The sequence below is a fragment of the Podarcis bocagei genome (genome assembly GCF_964188305.1).
Source record: "Podarcis bocagei genome assembly, chromosome: 13".
NCBI classification, from domain to species: Eukaryota; Metazoa; Chordata; class Lepidosauria; order Squamata; family Lacertidae; genus Podarcis; species Podarcis bocagei.
Genome location: NC_138138.1, coordinates 20,087,580 through 20,102,738, shown reverse-complemented (window position 1 = coordinate 20,102,738; position 15,159 = coordinate 20,087,580). Strand labels below are relative to the sequence as shown.

The 15,159-nt window shown below is 48.9% G+C and overlaps 1 protein-coding gene across 9 annotated transcripts in view; it reads right to left on the bottom strand.

Annotated features, from left to right (window-relative positions):
- The window catches only part of MPP3 (MAGUK p55 scaffold protein 3), an 87,165-nt gene that overhangs the window by 13,755 nt on the left and 58,251 nt on the right, over positions 1-15,159 (bottom strand). For all 9 annotated transcript variants that reach the window (XR_014001270.1, XR_014001271.1, XR_014001272.1 and 6 more), the window contains one exon: positions 14,471-14,551. Coding sequence is in view for 5 of the 9 variants with exons in the window: in XM_081166442.1 (XP_081022568.1) it covers positions 14,471-14,551 (81 nt within the window). In the remaining 4 variants the exon portion in view is untranslated. The remainder of the gene's footprint in view (positions 1-14,470; positions 14,552-15,159) is intronic.

The following is a 15,159-nucleotide window of genomic DNA, read 5'->3' as shown; positions in this document are numbered from 1 at the left end:
TAAGACTAGGTTTTTTTCCTTTAAAAATGTTGTTGATAGGCTGGCGCTGCGGTGAGCGGTCAGTCGAATGGCGGTTGCCATAGGCTAGGCATAGGCAAACTCGGCCCTCCAGATGTTTTGGGACTACAACTCCCATCATCCCTAGCTAATAGGACCAGTGGTCAGGGCTGATGGGAATTGCAGTCTCAAAACATCTGGAGGGGCGAGTTTGCCTATGCCTGCTGTAGGCGATCGGACAACCGAATGGCGGTTGGTGGCGGTGAGCAGTCTGTTGAGTGGTGGTTGGTGGAAGTGATTGGGCGTTTTTTTGACAAACCCCCCCCCCCAAAAGCTCAAAATTGGGCAATCCCCTCCAAAAAAAGCTCAACAACTCTGAGCCATCTCCCTCCATTTTCTTAAATCTGAGTCCCCCAAAACAGGGGGCGTCTTATACATGGGGGAGTGTTATAGACAGGAAAATATGGTATGTGACAACAGCATAGCAAGTGTGCTTCCCACAGGATAGGGTCCCTGGCAGTGAAAAAGAGGAAAGGTGCATCCCTCTCTCTCCCTCTCCCTCTCCCTCTCCCTCTCTCTCTCTCTGTGTGTACATTTCCCCCAGGCATTTTTCTTTTAGTTTAATTGGTTTTGGGGGGGGAGTGGGGTTTAGGGCCGAGAAGCAACATAGAAAGAAAAAAACCCGAAGCCTTCCTTTTAGGAATTCTAAGTGCTGAAATCCCAAAGGAGCAGAAAATACTATTTATATATGCGACCACGGCTGCACAGATGTTATTCGCCCAGGGATGGAAAGAAGATAATGTTCCAACCAGAGAAGAATGGCTGATTAAGGTGATGGCAAAATGGCAAAAACGACCAGAAGAATCAGAAATCAGGAAGACCAAATTTTTAATAAAGAATGGGGGAGGGGGAATATAATTTATCTTAAAAATCGTTGTAAACAGTTAAAACCGTTAGTAGGATTGGAATATCACTTGTAGTATAATGGTGAATTGTGGACATAATGGAGATGTAAAAGATTTGGATTATTATAAAAGATGCGGGAGAAAATGATTAACAATGGGACCCACAAAGGGGAGGAAGGAAGTTCAGGAAATTCTTTGGACTCTTCTTTTTATATTGTATGTTGGATATATGATTGTAAAACTTTAATTTGAAAAACCAAATAAATATTTTTTTAAAAAAAAGAAAAGCAGCATGGAAATGCCAAAATGAAGACATTTCGTAATAAAATGGCAGCGCTAGTAAATTTCATACTTTAACAAATGTTATGTTCATCCCAGAACCTGTTACTGCTGCAGCGAAGTCTTTGGGTGTTCACCCTGGATTTTCCTGCTGTTTTTACTGTTATATCATGTCCGATATTATCCATCCTCAACTGCAGCTACGTTCTTGAGCTACGTTGTGAACCGCCCTGTGATCTTTGGTCTGTTTTTGAGTTCCTAACCTTTAGGGCCTAGGGACACGGGTGGCGCTGTGAGTTAAACCACAGACCTTAGGGCTTGCCGATCAGAAGGTCGGTGGTTTGAATCCCCGCGACGGGGTGAGCTCCCATTGCTCAGTCCCTGCTCCTGCCAACCTAGCAGTTCGAAAGCACGTCAAAGTGCAAGTAGATAAATAGGTACCGCTCCGGCGGGAAGGTAAACGGCGTTTCCGTGCACTGTTCTGGTTCGCCAGAAGCGGCTTAGTCATGCTAGCCACATGACCCGGAAGCTGTACACTGGCTCCCTCGGCCAATAAAGCAAGATGAGCGCCGCAACCCCAGAGTCAGCCATGACTGGACCTAATGGCCAGGGGTCCCTTTACCTTTAACTTTTAGGGCCTTAGGCTTTTATCTAAAGTGATTCTCCCACCCTCCGTGGTATATCTGCAAACACAACCTCATTTTGCACGAACGGTGTTGTTCTGGCTACATAAAAGTTTGGCACTTGAGAATGAGTTTGCTGTTTGCAAAGTACACTGGGGTTTGGGGTGGTTGTTTAAAAAGGCTTGTTTCTATCCACATGCAACGTCTGAAGGGTTTCAATCACTCAAGGGGGGAAAGCAAACGCATGCCCTTCACTAACTCTGCGTCCTCTGGGCAGGGCTCCAGCCGAAGTCATGTAGATGCCAACTCTCTTACGGGTGGGCAGGAGACAGGCAGTTTTTCAAGCTAATGTTGCTCCCTCCCTCCCCCTTCGGAAATTGATTTCCTAACTTGGGCTGCATTCTGCGGCTTTCACCTTGGTCGCGGTTTCCTAAACCGTGTTCTTGTCAGTTAACTGAACTGCCCCAGAAATTTGGTTGAGCTTGCTGGATGGAAGCGAAATCGCTTGACAGCCAACCCAAACCCCCCCCCCTTCATTTGCAAGTTAATGAAGACAACACTAACTAAAATTGAGCTTACAATGCAGCTTTGGAACTTGGCAAGAGATTTGGAGAAATAAATCTTTGGGTCCAGGCAGCGCTCCCTTGGCGTAGGCTCTGCTTTCACCCTGACCTGGCCAAAGAAATTGCAGAGTAGCAGCGGTCCTGCTTCCGTGTGAGGAAAAGGGATAAATCAGTCCAGAGACAGTCCGTCCTTATCTCTAGTAGCTTTATTTACAGAGCAATAAAGTTCCATCAGACAACATCAGAAACTTCAGCCATTCTCCGTGCTTTCCAAAAGCACTCTCACAGCAGCCTCTAAGTTGAGCTGCTTCTCTGTCCGTTGCAGAGACAGATCTGAAGAGCGTCAGAACAACATCCTGTGACGCACTTCTCTGCATGGAGCTCCTCCCAGCTCCTCCCAGTTCCAGATACAGGACACCAGTGAGTTTTAACCCTGTTAGTTCCAAACTCCACACCCCCTCTTGTCCTGCATCTGGAGACAACAGTCAACAATGCTTTCCCCATACACAGACCCTCACAGAACTCCTCGTGCTTCTGGAAGGTTAATGGTTTTGTGAAACCATCAGCGAGGTTCTTTGTTGAGGGACAGTATTTCAGAGCAACTAGCCCCTCATGAACGCTCTGACATACATTCCGGAAACGTATGTCCAAATGTTTGGTCCTCGCCTTGAATTGCCCCGTCTCAGCCAATTTGAGGCAAGGTTGATTGTCTTCATGCACCACAACAGGTAGACAATTCTCTCCACAGATTTCCTTGACCAAACACACATAGAACTCCAGCTCTCTGCAAGCATCTGATAGCGCACTGAACTCAGCCTCAGTAGATGAAAGCGCTATGAGACTTTGCTTCCGGGACCTCCACCCAACTACTGAGTCCCCAAACTTCACCACTAGGCCTGACACTGACTTGCGGTCTTCAGAGTTAGCCCAATCCGAGTCCACAAAGCAAGTCAGCTTTACTTCTCCTTGAGCTGGCAGCCTAAGACAAAAGTCTTTGGTTTCCTGCAAATACCTCAGAACTCTCTTGATGCCATTCCAGGCTTGCACACTAGGACTTGAAGCTTCTCTACTGAGCAGATTGACAGCAAACGCAATGTCTGGTCTGCTCCACTGAGACAAGTACAACAAACTCCCTAGGGCTGACTGAAACACTTCAGTATTTTCGAACACAGCGCGTTCTGCTTGCTGGCTGTCCTTCACAAAACTAGTCTCCATAGGACTTCTCACTCCTGCACAATCACTCATCCTGAACTTCCCAAGCAACTGTTCAATCTTACCTTTCTGGCGAAGCAAAAAGCTACCATCCTCAGTCTTCGCTATTTGAACACCTAAGTAGGTTTTGACATCCCCAAGCTGCTTCAGCTTAAACCGCTTTCCAAGCTCCCTAGCAAACTTCTTCACCTGCTCACTAGTCTGTGACATCATTAAGATATCATCAACAAAAACAAGAATCACTTCCTGTGTCTCTCCTGACCCCTTCAGGTACAGGCAACTGTCTGCAACAGACCTCTTAAAACCTAGCTCTTCTAAGGCTTCATGTAGGCACATATTCCAATTCCTGGCAGATTGGCGTAATCCATAGATGGATTTGTGCAACCGCCACACGACTCCTTGCTCACTGACTTCAAACCCTGGAGGAGGAAGCATGTACAACTCCTCCTGGAGATCTGAATTCAGGTAGGCAACATCTACATCAAAATGGTTCACCTTCCAACCTCTCTGTGCTGCTATCGCTAAAAGCATTCTCAAAGTCTCCGCTCTTGAGGTCGGCGAATAGACCTCTGTGAAGTGGACACCCTTTTTCTGTGTGAACCCACGTGCCACTAATCTCGCTTTGTACTGTGGTTCTCCCGTTTCTGTGGGTTTCAAGCGGTAAATCCACCTGCAACTAACAGCTCGCTGGTTGGCCGGTAGCTGTGTGAGTGAGAACACACCAAGAGACTCCATTGAGTTCATCTCCTTCTGCATCGCCTCACGCCATTTGCCAGCTTCTTCCTGAGGCAACTTCTGAACATCCTCAAAGGATTCAGGCTCACACCTAGCCACACCAACCCAAACACTAGTGGCTTCATACCTTTCAGGAGGCTTACCTTTGGTTGACCTAGCTGACCTCCTCAGCGTGAATTCTGGACCTGCGCCTGATTCACCTGGATCAGCCCTACCATCTCCTGTGTCAGAAACCTCCCCCTCTGACCTGCTGCGCCGTTTTGGGCGTACAGCTGGTTCTGCTGGTGAGGATGGCTCACTCCTCGGCTCAGACTTGACAGAGACCTGTGGAGGGGTCTTGGGACTCCCTTTTGGAGAGGTTTGGGGCCTCTGCCTTGGAGATCCCTGCTCTGGACTCTGTGGCTGTTGACCGTGCGCCTCAGCAACAGGTTCAGCCTCGTCCTCCTCCTCCTCATCACCTGAGTCTAACAGAACATCTGGGTTCCCGTGAAGACGTTTCCACCCACTCTGCTCGCAAAACTCAGCACTGCCGCTAATAAGCAGCTTAGACTGGTTGCCAGTAGGGTATGCGAAACGCCACGCTTTTGAACCCGGCTCATAGCCTACAAAGATCATCTTCCTAGACCTTGGCTCACCCTTTCTGCGCATGGCCTTTGGAACCAAAACATAAGCCTGCGAACCGAAAATGTGGAAAAAATCCACCTTCGGTTTCTTCCCATGAAGCAGAAAGTACGGTGTGTCTCCTACACTTGAATTGAACACCCTGTTCTGCACAAAGCATGCTGTCTTATAACTTTCAGCCCAAAAGCGCTGTGGCAAACCCGAGTCTGCCAACATAGCATTCGCTGATTCCTGTAAAGTGCGAAACTTCCTCTCCGCCACCCCGTTCTGTTGCGGGGAGTAGGGGGCAGTCAAACGATGACTGATACCTTTCTGCTTGAAAAACGATTGCAGCGCAGAACCTGTGAATTCCCCCCCGCGATCAGATTGAAAGGAAATCACCCTGGTAGAGAAACGCAGCTCTACCGCTGTGATCCAATCTCTGATCAGTGCAGCTGCTTCTGATTTGCATCTAAGCGTAAATAGCCAGGTGTGTTTCGAAAAATCATCAATCAGAATCAGAACCCATTTCGACCCAGCTAAAGAAGGTGTTGGCATGGGCCCTGACAAATCTGCATGGACCAGTTCAAAGGGTTTGCTGGTCCTTCTCTCTGACCTGGGGTATGTGCATGTTGTGACCTTTGATTGCTTACAAGCTTGACAATCTAGGTATTTGTCACATGCCTTGAACCTACACCCAATTGTGTTCTCTGCGGCTTTCCGCACATACGACCACGCTGCGTGCCCAAATTTCCTGTGCCACAGATGAATACAATCATTGTGTGGTGGGACATTAGCACACTGCACTTGGGCATCATCAATGGACTCTCCACTAGCCACATTTTCCACCAGCCCCATTTTCCCACCAGCCCCATTTTCAATGGGCAGCTCCACCAGAAAGAGCTTGTCTTTCCTCCCAACGCTGTAGATCTTCTTCCCATCCCTGTAAAAAGAGCATAAATTATTAGAGAACAGAACATCAATTCCAATAGCCAATAATGCTGACACACTCAAAAGAGAATGGGCAAGTTCAGGGACAAAATAAGCTGGCACTTCACAACCTAGAAAGGAGCAAAACAAAGATCCAGATTCAGTCAGAGGTCTTTTTGACCCATCTGCTAAAATAACAGAGCGTGCAGTTTTAACTGTCTTGCAGTTCCTCAGGAGATTTCTGGAATTCACGAGGCAATGTGACGCTCCACTGTCGACAACAAAAGAAAAACTGTTGCTTTGGCTGTTTTCCAAAGATGCCATGGCGTTGGTTGCACCCCCACTGTCAGTGTCCTTCCTGGTTGCCATGGCCACAGCCTTCCCCCGACTAGGGTTTTCGCTGCTTCCCAGACAGACCAACGCAGCTGTGAGGTGATAAGACGCCTTGTCTTTGTTTTGGCCTGCTGCTTTCCCACGTCTTTGGTGAGAACCGGCCCTGGGAACCTGCTTTGTTGACATTCCACGCCAGCTGGTGTCCTTGGCAGCCTGGGCTTCTAGCGGATGCTTCCCAGCGCTGTTGGACGACGCCTCAAAGCACAAACAACTCTTGGAGACTTTGGCTTTCGCAGAGCTCTTGGAACGGCTTGTCTGGCCTGCACCCCCACTCTTGGGTGCTCTGCTGCCTAAGGAACAGCCTGCCACTGCCTTCCTCTTCCCAGCTCTCAGCCCCTCTCCAGCACACAGTCCATCACACAGACGTGTCGAAGCACAGCTTCCCAAAACAGCTCCAGCCCCCTCTAGACATAGGGCATTCTCTGGGCAACTTTCAGCCCCCTCTGGTGTGGCTCCCACTAAGGCTTGACATGCCATCTTCAGTGCCTGCCACGCGACCCAGGGCTTCCTCCCTTGGAGCTTTGGCAACAGCCAAGTATCAACACTGGCCCTTAAAATGGCTAGCACCCTTTGCTCTCTCTCCAGAGCAGCCACGTCTGCTTCAGAAGCTTTTGCAGACCTCTCACTGGACTGGGCAAAGACTGGATCGGCCTGGGTGCAGTCCCACAGCTTCCTTTCTGCCAGCCAGCGGTGCATGCTCTTACTCCAGGCCTCCCAATTGGCCCCATGCAGCCTTTCACTGGGGTAGCTCTCATGGCCTTGCTGTGCCTGAGCAGCCATCTCCTCCCCCCAGGGCTTCAAGCGTACTCACAAACTGGACCTCCGAAGCAGCAGCCGTCACTCATGGCTCTTGGCTCCGATCACCAGCATTCCTCACTGCCCTTCCTGGCAGGAGATCACAGCAGCTCACAGCTGGCAGCCTTCCTCCCTTCTCACACTTATCAGGAAACGCGGACCATCCATAACCTTTGGAGAAATAAATCTTTGGGTCCAGGCAGCGCTCCCTTGGCGTAGGCTCTGCTTTCACCCTGACCTGGCCAAAGAAATTGCAGAGTAGCAGCGGTCCTGCTTCCGTGTGAGGAAAAGGGATAAATCAGTCCAGAGACAGTCCGTCCTTATCTCTAGTAGCTTTATTTACAGAGCAATAAAGTTCCATCAGACAACATCAGAAACTTCAGCCATTCTCCGTGCTTTCCAAAAGCACTCTCACAGCAGCCTCTAAGTTGAGCTGCTTCTCTGTCCGTTGCAGAGACAGATCTGAAGAGCGTCAGAACAACATCCTGTGACGCACTTCTCTGCATGGAGCTCCTCCCAGCTCCTCCCAGTTCCAGATACAGGACACCAGTGAGTTTTAACCCTGTTAGTTCCAAACTCCACAAGAGACAGTATCTGAAAACGTTTTTTCTTTCTTTTTGCAACGCCATCCTCCCCTCCGCCCCATACATTTAAGACTGTACAGGGGTACCTCGGGTTACTTAAGCTTCAGGTTACAGACGCTTCAGGTTACAGACTCCGCTAACCCAGAAATAGTACCTCGGGTTAAGAACTTTGCTTCAGGATGAGAACAGAAATTGTGCTCCGGCAGCGCGGCGGCAGCGGGAGGCTCCATTAGCTAAAGTGGTGCTTCAGGTTAAGAACAGTTTCAGGTTAAGAACGGACCTCCAGAACGAGTTAAGTACTTAACCCGAGGTACCACTGTACTCTGAATTGATGGAAAGCTTTCATTATGTCTGCTTGGTCTTCTTTCTGCTTTTATTATTAAGTGGGACGCCAGGGACGGCCCACACATGAAGCAAAGTGAGGCAACTGCCTCAGGGAACATTTTGGACTCACAGCTGCCCATGGAGTCACAGGTCTAGTCTGTGTACAGTTTCCCTTGATTTGCCTGGTAACAAAGAGACTGGGAAGAGAGATGATAGCCATCTTCAATTATCTCAAGGGCTGTTACATAGAAGATGGAGCAAGCTCATTTTCTCCTGCTCCGGAGGGTAGCACTCGAACCACTGGATTCAAGTTACAAGAAAGGAGATTCCAACTAAACATGAGGAAGATCTAAGAGCTGTTTGGCAGTGGAACGGTCTCCCTCGGGAGGTGGTGGACTCTCCTTCCCGGGAGATGTTCAAGCAGAGGTTGGATGGTCATCTGTCATGGATGCCTTACTTGAGAGTCCCACATTGCAGGGGTTTGGATTAGATGACGCTCGGGGTCCCTGCCACCTCTATAATTCTATGGTTCTATGCAGTGCTATTTTTCTAGAAAAAGAGATGCCGGAACTCACCATGAACGCCTCCCTTATTCTCTTACGATGGTAATGGCGCCCACCTAAGAGGTGCTGGAACTGAGTTCCGGTGAGTTCCAGCTGGAAAAAAGTCCTGGCCTGGGTGGAATGTTGCAGAATCTAGCTCTGTGGTCCCCAACACGGGGCACATGCCCCACCAAGGGGAAATGTGATTTTTAAGGGGGGGCAATTTGGAAGCTTGTTTAGACCAAGTTAATGGCCTTTCAGGCTTCCTCCACGTGAATAGTTCACTTTTGAATACAGTCATACCTCATGTTGCATCTGCTTCAGGTTGAGTTTTTTCAGGTTGCGGATGGCCAAAACTCGGAAGTACTTCCGGGTTTTGGAAGTCGTGCATGCGCAGAAGCGCTAAATCACACTTTGTGCATGCACAGAAGCGCCGATTCGCAACCCACGCATGCGCAGACGCAGGTTGCGAACGTGCATCCCTCACAGATCACGTTTGCAACTCGAGCGTAATAAGAATTATATGTCACGGCGGGGTAGAGAGATCAGGATTTCAGAGATGCTTAGGTGGGGCATGGCCAAAAAAAGGTTGGCAACCACTGATCTAGCTCCTCTTGGTGGATAAATTTTATTTTTTCATAGCACAGAACACACCGCACCTCGGGAACGGGAAGCGTTTTTTCAGTGGGCGGTCATGTTGTATCAAAAGTAATCCATCAGGGTCTGATTGGCACCCTTTCTCCTCCTTCATACACCCCCATAAATTAGGCCAAAAGAATAAATAAGGCTGGGGGGTTGTAGTTACCACCTCCCCACTCCCCCCTGGTTATATTCCAGCCTAGTACTCAGCAGCCATGAGATATTTCTCTATGGACTTTACTGATGCCAGAAATGATATTCTGCATCTGGCCTCACACCGTGGACATTTATATAATCTCCTTGTTGGCTCCCAAAACGGTTTTCACATTTTATAGCCAAGTTCGGTGCCTTACAAATGTTTCAATTATTCAACACCTCCATCAGCGGCGGCAAATTTCTCCCAACGTTGCTGCTCTGATTTAATTCCAGCAGCTTCAGAATCGTATCAGGAAGTTCCCGCTGCCGCTGCTGCCGCCGCCATCGCCTTGTTCTTCGGCAGCGGTTGAAAGCCAGATTATTGGACCACCCTCAAACCCCAACCCATCCTAATGCATTTAGGACCAAAGCAAGCAATCTGCCTCCCCGCTCACTATAGAATTTTGTGTTGAATAAAACAGCAGCAGCAGCCCTCTGCCAAGAATCTTCGACACCTCCCTTTCCATGGAGGCACAGATTGCAGCTATAACAAAGGCAGCATTTTTCCATCTCCGCCAGGCTAAGCAGTTGGCTTCCTACCTCTCTCATCCTGACCTAGCCACTGTGATCCACGCGACAGTCACCTCCAGACTGGATTATTGTAACTCGCTCTACGTGGGGCTGCCCTTGAGACTGACCCAGAAACTCCAGCAGGTGCAGAATGCTGCAGCGAGACTCCTTACGAGGTCTTCGCTGCGAGATCACATTCACCCGGTGCTATACCAGCTGCACGGGCTCCCAGTGGAGTACAAGATCAGGTTTAAGGTGCTGGTTTTAACCTTTAAAGCCCTATACAGCCTAGGACCCTCGTACCTACGGGACCGCCTCTCCTGGTATGCTCCACAGAGAAACTTACGGTCTTCAAATAAAAACATCTTGAAGATCCCAGGCCACAGAGAAGTTAGGCTGGCCTCAACTAGAGCCAGGGCTTTTTCAGCTGTGGCTCCGATCTGGTGGAACACTCTGTCACAAGAGACTAGGGCCCTGCGGGACTTGACATCTTTCCGCAGGGCCTGCAAGACAGAGCTGTTCCACCAGGCCTTTGGCCAGGGCACAGCCTGACTCCCCCCCCCCTCGGCAATCTTCGCGGAGCTGTGGCCCAATGGTTGCCAGTGGCTTGATTTGAATTAATTTTATAATGAATGATTTTAGAGTGCTGTTTGTGCTGTACTTTTGTACTATTTTATTGTTGTTAGCTGCCCTGAGCCCGGCTTCGGCTGGGGAGGGCGGGATATAAAAAAATTATTATTATTATTATTATTATTATTATTATTATTATTATTATTATCGATGTTTTGAAAAGCACAAAATGCTGATGCAAAAAAGAGGAAGGCTTCAAAATCAAAAGCAGGTGATAAGAAGGGGAGCGGCTCATTTTAAGGGGCAAAAAAAGAAAGGAAAGTTGGAAAGAGAAGCCCCTGTACTTACATCCAAACCCTTTTATAGGCTGAGCATGTGATGTTAAGTAAGTGGGTGCATCTAATGTTCTTTTTTAAAAAAAACAACAACATATTTTTTAAATTATAGGCAGGAGTGATGGAATTAGGATCAGGGAACTGCAGTGTGTTGGGCATGGGGTTTTGTTTTGTTTTGTTTACAATCCTTGCAAAAAAACACTAAAAAAACCCCACTGCTTGAGTTTTGCAAGAGGTGGCTTTGCATAGTTTAACCCAGCGATGTGGAACTTCCAAATGGTGTTGGATTCCATCAGATCAAGCCATTCAGACTTATTCTGCCCTGTAGGCACCTGCCCTCTGCATCGTTCCTGCCCCACAGCAACGTGGGCTCTGCAGGTCCGAATTTTCCAACCTTTTGTCTGCTGATATTCAAGAATCGTAGAATTGTAGAGTTCTGGTCATCTGGTCCAACCCCCCTGCAATGCAGGCATCTCAGCTAACGCATCCATGGCAGATGGCCACCCAACCTCTGCTTAAAAACCTCCACGGAAGGAGAGTCCACCACCTCCCTGGGAGTCCGTTCCACTGTCAAACAGCCCTTACTGTCAGAAAGCTCTTTCTGAAGTTGAGTTGGAATCTCCTTTCTTGTTACTGGGAGCCGTTGGTTCAAGTCTTCCACTCCAGAGCAGGAGAAAACAAGCTTGTTCCTCTTCCATGTGACAGCCTTTGAGATATTTGAAGATGGCTAATGTATCTCCTCTCAGTCTCCTCATTTCCAGGCTAAACGTACCCAGCTCCTTCAACCGTTCCTCATAAGGCTTTGTTTCCAGACCCTTGCCAATCCTGATCGCCCTCCTCTGCACACGTTCCAGCTCATCCTTCTTAAATTGAGGTGCCCAAAATTGGATTACAACTCCTATCATCCCCAACCAGCTTTGCCAAAGGTGAGGGATGATGGGAGCTGTAGTCCAAGGACACCGCTGACAACGGTGTCTCCGAAAATTTTTACACATCACTTGGAAGACAGGTGAACTAATGCCAATGTACTGGAAGAAGCAAAGATCACCGATGTCGAAGCAATTATTCTTCAACATCAACTTCGTTGTACTGGTCATGTTGTGCGGATGCCTGTTTATCATCCTCCAAAGCAACTACTCTATTCTGAACTTAAAAATGGAAAGCGTAATGCTGGTGGTCAACAAAAGACTCTCTCAAGGCAAATCTTTTAAAATGTAGTATAAACACCAACAATTGGGAAACACTGGTCTGCGAGTGCTCCAATCGGAGAACCGCCTTTACCAAAGGTGTCATGGGCTTTGAAGACGCTCAAACTCAGGACAAAAGAGAGAAACGTGCAAAGAGGAAGGCACGCTTGGCAAACCCTCACCGTGATCAACTCCCGCCTGGAAACCTATGTCCCCACTGTGGAAGGACGTGTGGATCCAGAATTGGCCTCCACAGTCACTTACAGACCCACTTTTAAAACCGTGTTTATGGAAGACAATCTTACTCGGTTACGAGTGATCGCCAAAGAAGAAGAAGTCATCCAATGATATCTGGGGACCCAAGGTTGAAGAACACAGGCATGGACATGGGTCTGTGAGGTGCTTGTGGAGAGAGACGGGATGACCCTCTGCTCCCCTTCCCCTCTTACAATCCCCGTGGGAGCAGCGAGGCCAACCGAGACAGATGCTTGGCAGCTGAAATACCACCTCCACGCCAACTCTGTTTAAAAAAACCTCTCGGGACCAGGCACACTCTGATGAGCGCAGCGAAAATCGCAGCAAACAAGCCAAGGAGAATCTCTGGGGGCAAGAAGTGCCCCACGTGCGTGCACACAAAACATACACACGCTTGGCACAAACGGTGTCTCTGCTCAGGTGTGCCTACAAGCCCTTCTAAGGTAGAAGGCAGTTTCTGCATTTGGGATCCCAAGAGACGAAGGACCCATCTGTGCACAGCTTTCAAATCATCCGCAGTGGCCGGGGGTGGGGGTTTGCTGAGTTATGAGGCTTGCGTGCATACGCAGCACTTATTTAAGACATTCTGGGATAATTATTTCTGTCATCTGCCACGGATGGATGGCTTAATAGCAAGTCATCCATCATCCCAATTCAGCGGCCCTTTGAAGCAGTTTCACACTCTCGCCGCCACTCGCTCCCAGTGTGGCAAGTTGTGTGCGAACATAATTCACGGGGAAACTGAGGCTTCAAAATATTAAGGTTTGCATTTGAGCAGTGGTGCAGCTAGCCACTCGGGTGCCTGGTGCAGGGGCGTGTCCTGCAGCCGGGGGCGGGGCGATATGCCCTTGTGGGCGGGGCAAGCCTCTCCTGCGCTTGGAGCCTCTCTGCCACCTCCCCCTCAGCTGTAGAGTTGCTGAGGGAGAGGCAGTAGGCAGGCGCAAGTCCCACGCTGCCATTTCCATGTCACTCCTAAAAAGTTTTGTGAGCCCAATTTTTATTTATTTTTCAAACTCATTTTATCACACACACCCCTCAGTGATGACACCTGGGGTGGACCGCACCCCCTTCCTCTGCCACTGCATTTGAGAATCATTCACTTGTTTGTTTTCCAGACCTTTAAATGGAGCAATTTTAATACATCTCTCCTTAAAAGGTAAAGGACCCCTGGATGGTTAAGTCCAGTCAAAGGCGACTATGGGGTTGCAGCGCTCATCTCGCTTTTAGGCCGAGGGATCCGGCGTTTGCCCACAGACAGCTTTCCGGCTCATGTGGCCAGCAGGACTAAACCGCTTCTGGCACAACGGGACATCGTGACGGAAACCAGAGTGAACAGAAACGCCGTTTACCTTCCTGCTGCAGTGGTACCTATTTATCTACCTGCACTGGCGTGCTTTCGAACTGCTAGGTTGGCAGGAGGCGGGCCAGAGCAATGGGAGCTCATTCCGTTGCGGGAATTCGAACCACTGACCTTCCAATCGGAAAGCCCAAGAGGCTCAGTTGTTTAGACAACAGCGCCACCCGTGTCCCTATCTCTCCTTAATGACTGGGTGGGTGGGAGGTGCCTTTGATTCTCTCTCTCTGTCTCTCCCTCTTTCTTTCTTTCTTTCTTTCTTTCTTTCTTTCTTTCTTTCTTTCTTTCTTTCCTTTCTTTCTTTGTTTCTTCTCTTTCTCTCTCTCTCTCTCTCTCTGTCTTTTCCCTCCCTTTTTCTTTCTCTCTTTCTCTTACTTTCTTTTCCCTCCCTTTTTCTTTCTCTCTTTCTCTCTCCCTCCCTCTTTCTCTCATTCTCTCTCTCTCTCTCTCTCTCTCCCTCCCTCCCTTTCTTTATTTCTTTCTTTCTTTCCTTCCTTCCTTCCTTCCTTCCCTCTCTCTATCCCCTCTTTCTTTTTCTCTCATTCCCCCCTTTCTTTCTCGCTCTTTCTTTCTTTTCCCTCCCTCTTTTTTCCCTCTCATTCTCTCTCCCTCTCTCCTTCTCCCTCTTTCTCTCATTCCCTTTCTTTCTTTCTTTCCCCTCTTTTCTCTCACTCATTCTCTCTCTCTCCCTCTCCCTCTCGCTTTCCCTTTCCTCTTTCTCTCTCTCAACCCCCCCCCCACTCATTCCAGTTTCTTGCTCACTGCTCCCGGCTCTTTCTACAGCTATAGATTGCAGTGGGAGCCTTCCCTCTCAGGTCTGCCAAATGCACATTTCACCTGACAAGACTGTAATGAACGGCTTGGCATGAACGGTGGAGGTGCTGGGGCGAGGCGGGAGGTGCATTTTGCCATGGAAAAGAAAAGAAAAGCGGGGTTTACTCACGTGGCACGGCAACGCCATACTCCTGCGGGTTCTCTGCCACCACCTTCTGCTTGAGCTCATTCAAACGGGACCCCAAAGAACCTGAGAGGTCAGAGAGAGAAGGTGTATCACTGCGACTGAACAAAAAGCACAGGGGTACCTTACAGAAGACAGAGCCGAAAGGAACAGGTCAGGAACAGGTCTGCACCCAGGATCCTCATAATACAGTGGTGCCTCGCAAGACAAAAAGAATCCGTTCCGCGAGTCTCTTCGTCTTGCGTTTTTTTCGTCTTGCGAAGCAAGCCCATTAGCGGGCTTAGCGGATCAGCTGATAAGCGGTTTAGCGGCTTAGCGGATCAGCTGATAAGCGGCTTAGCGGCTTAGCGGGTCAGCTGTTAAGGGGCTTAGCAGATCAGCTGTTAAGCGGCTTAGCGGCTTAGGATCAGCTGATAAGCGGCTTAGCAGCTTGGGAAAAAGAGGGGGGAAAGGAAAAAAACCCCGCAGGAACTCGCAAGACTTTTTCGTCTTGCGAAGCAAGCCCATAGGAAATTCGTTTTGCGAAGCACCTCCAAAACGGAAAACACTTTCGTCTAGCGGGTTTTCCGTCTTGCGAGGCATTCGTCTTGCGGGGCACCACTGTAACCATAATCATAATAGTTTTTAAAAAATTATTTATATCCCGCTCTCCCCAGCCAAGACCAGGCTCAGGG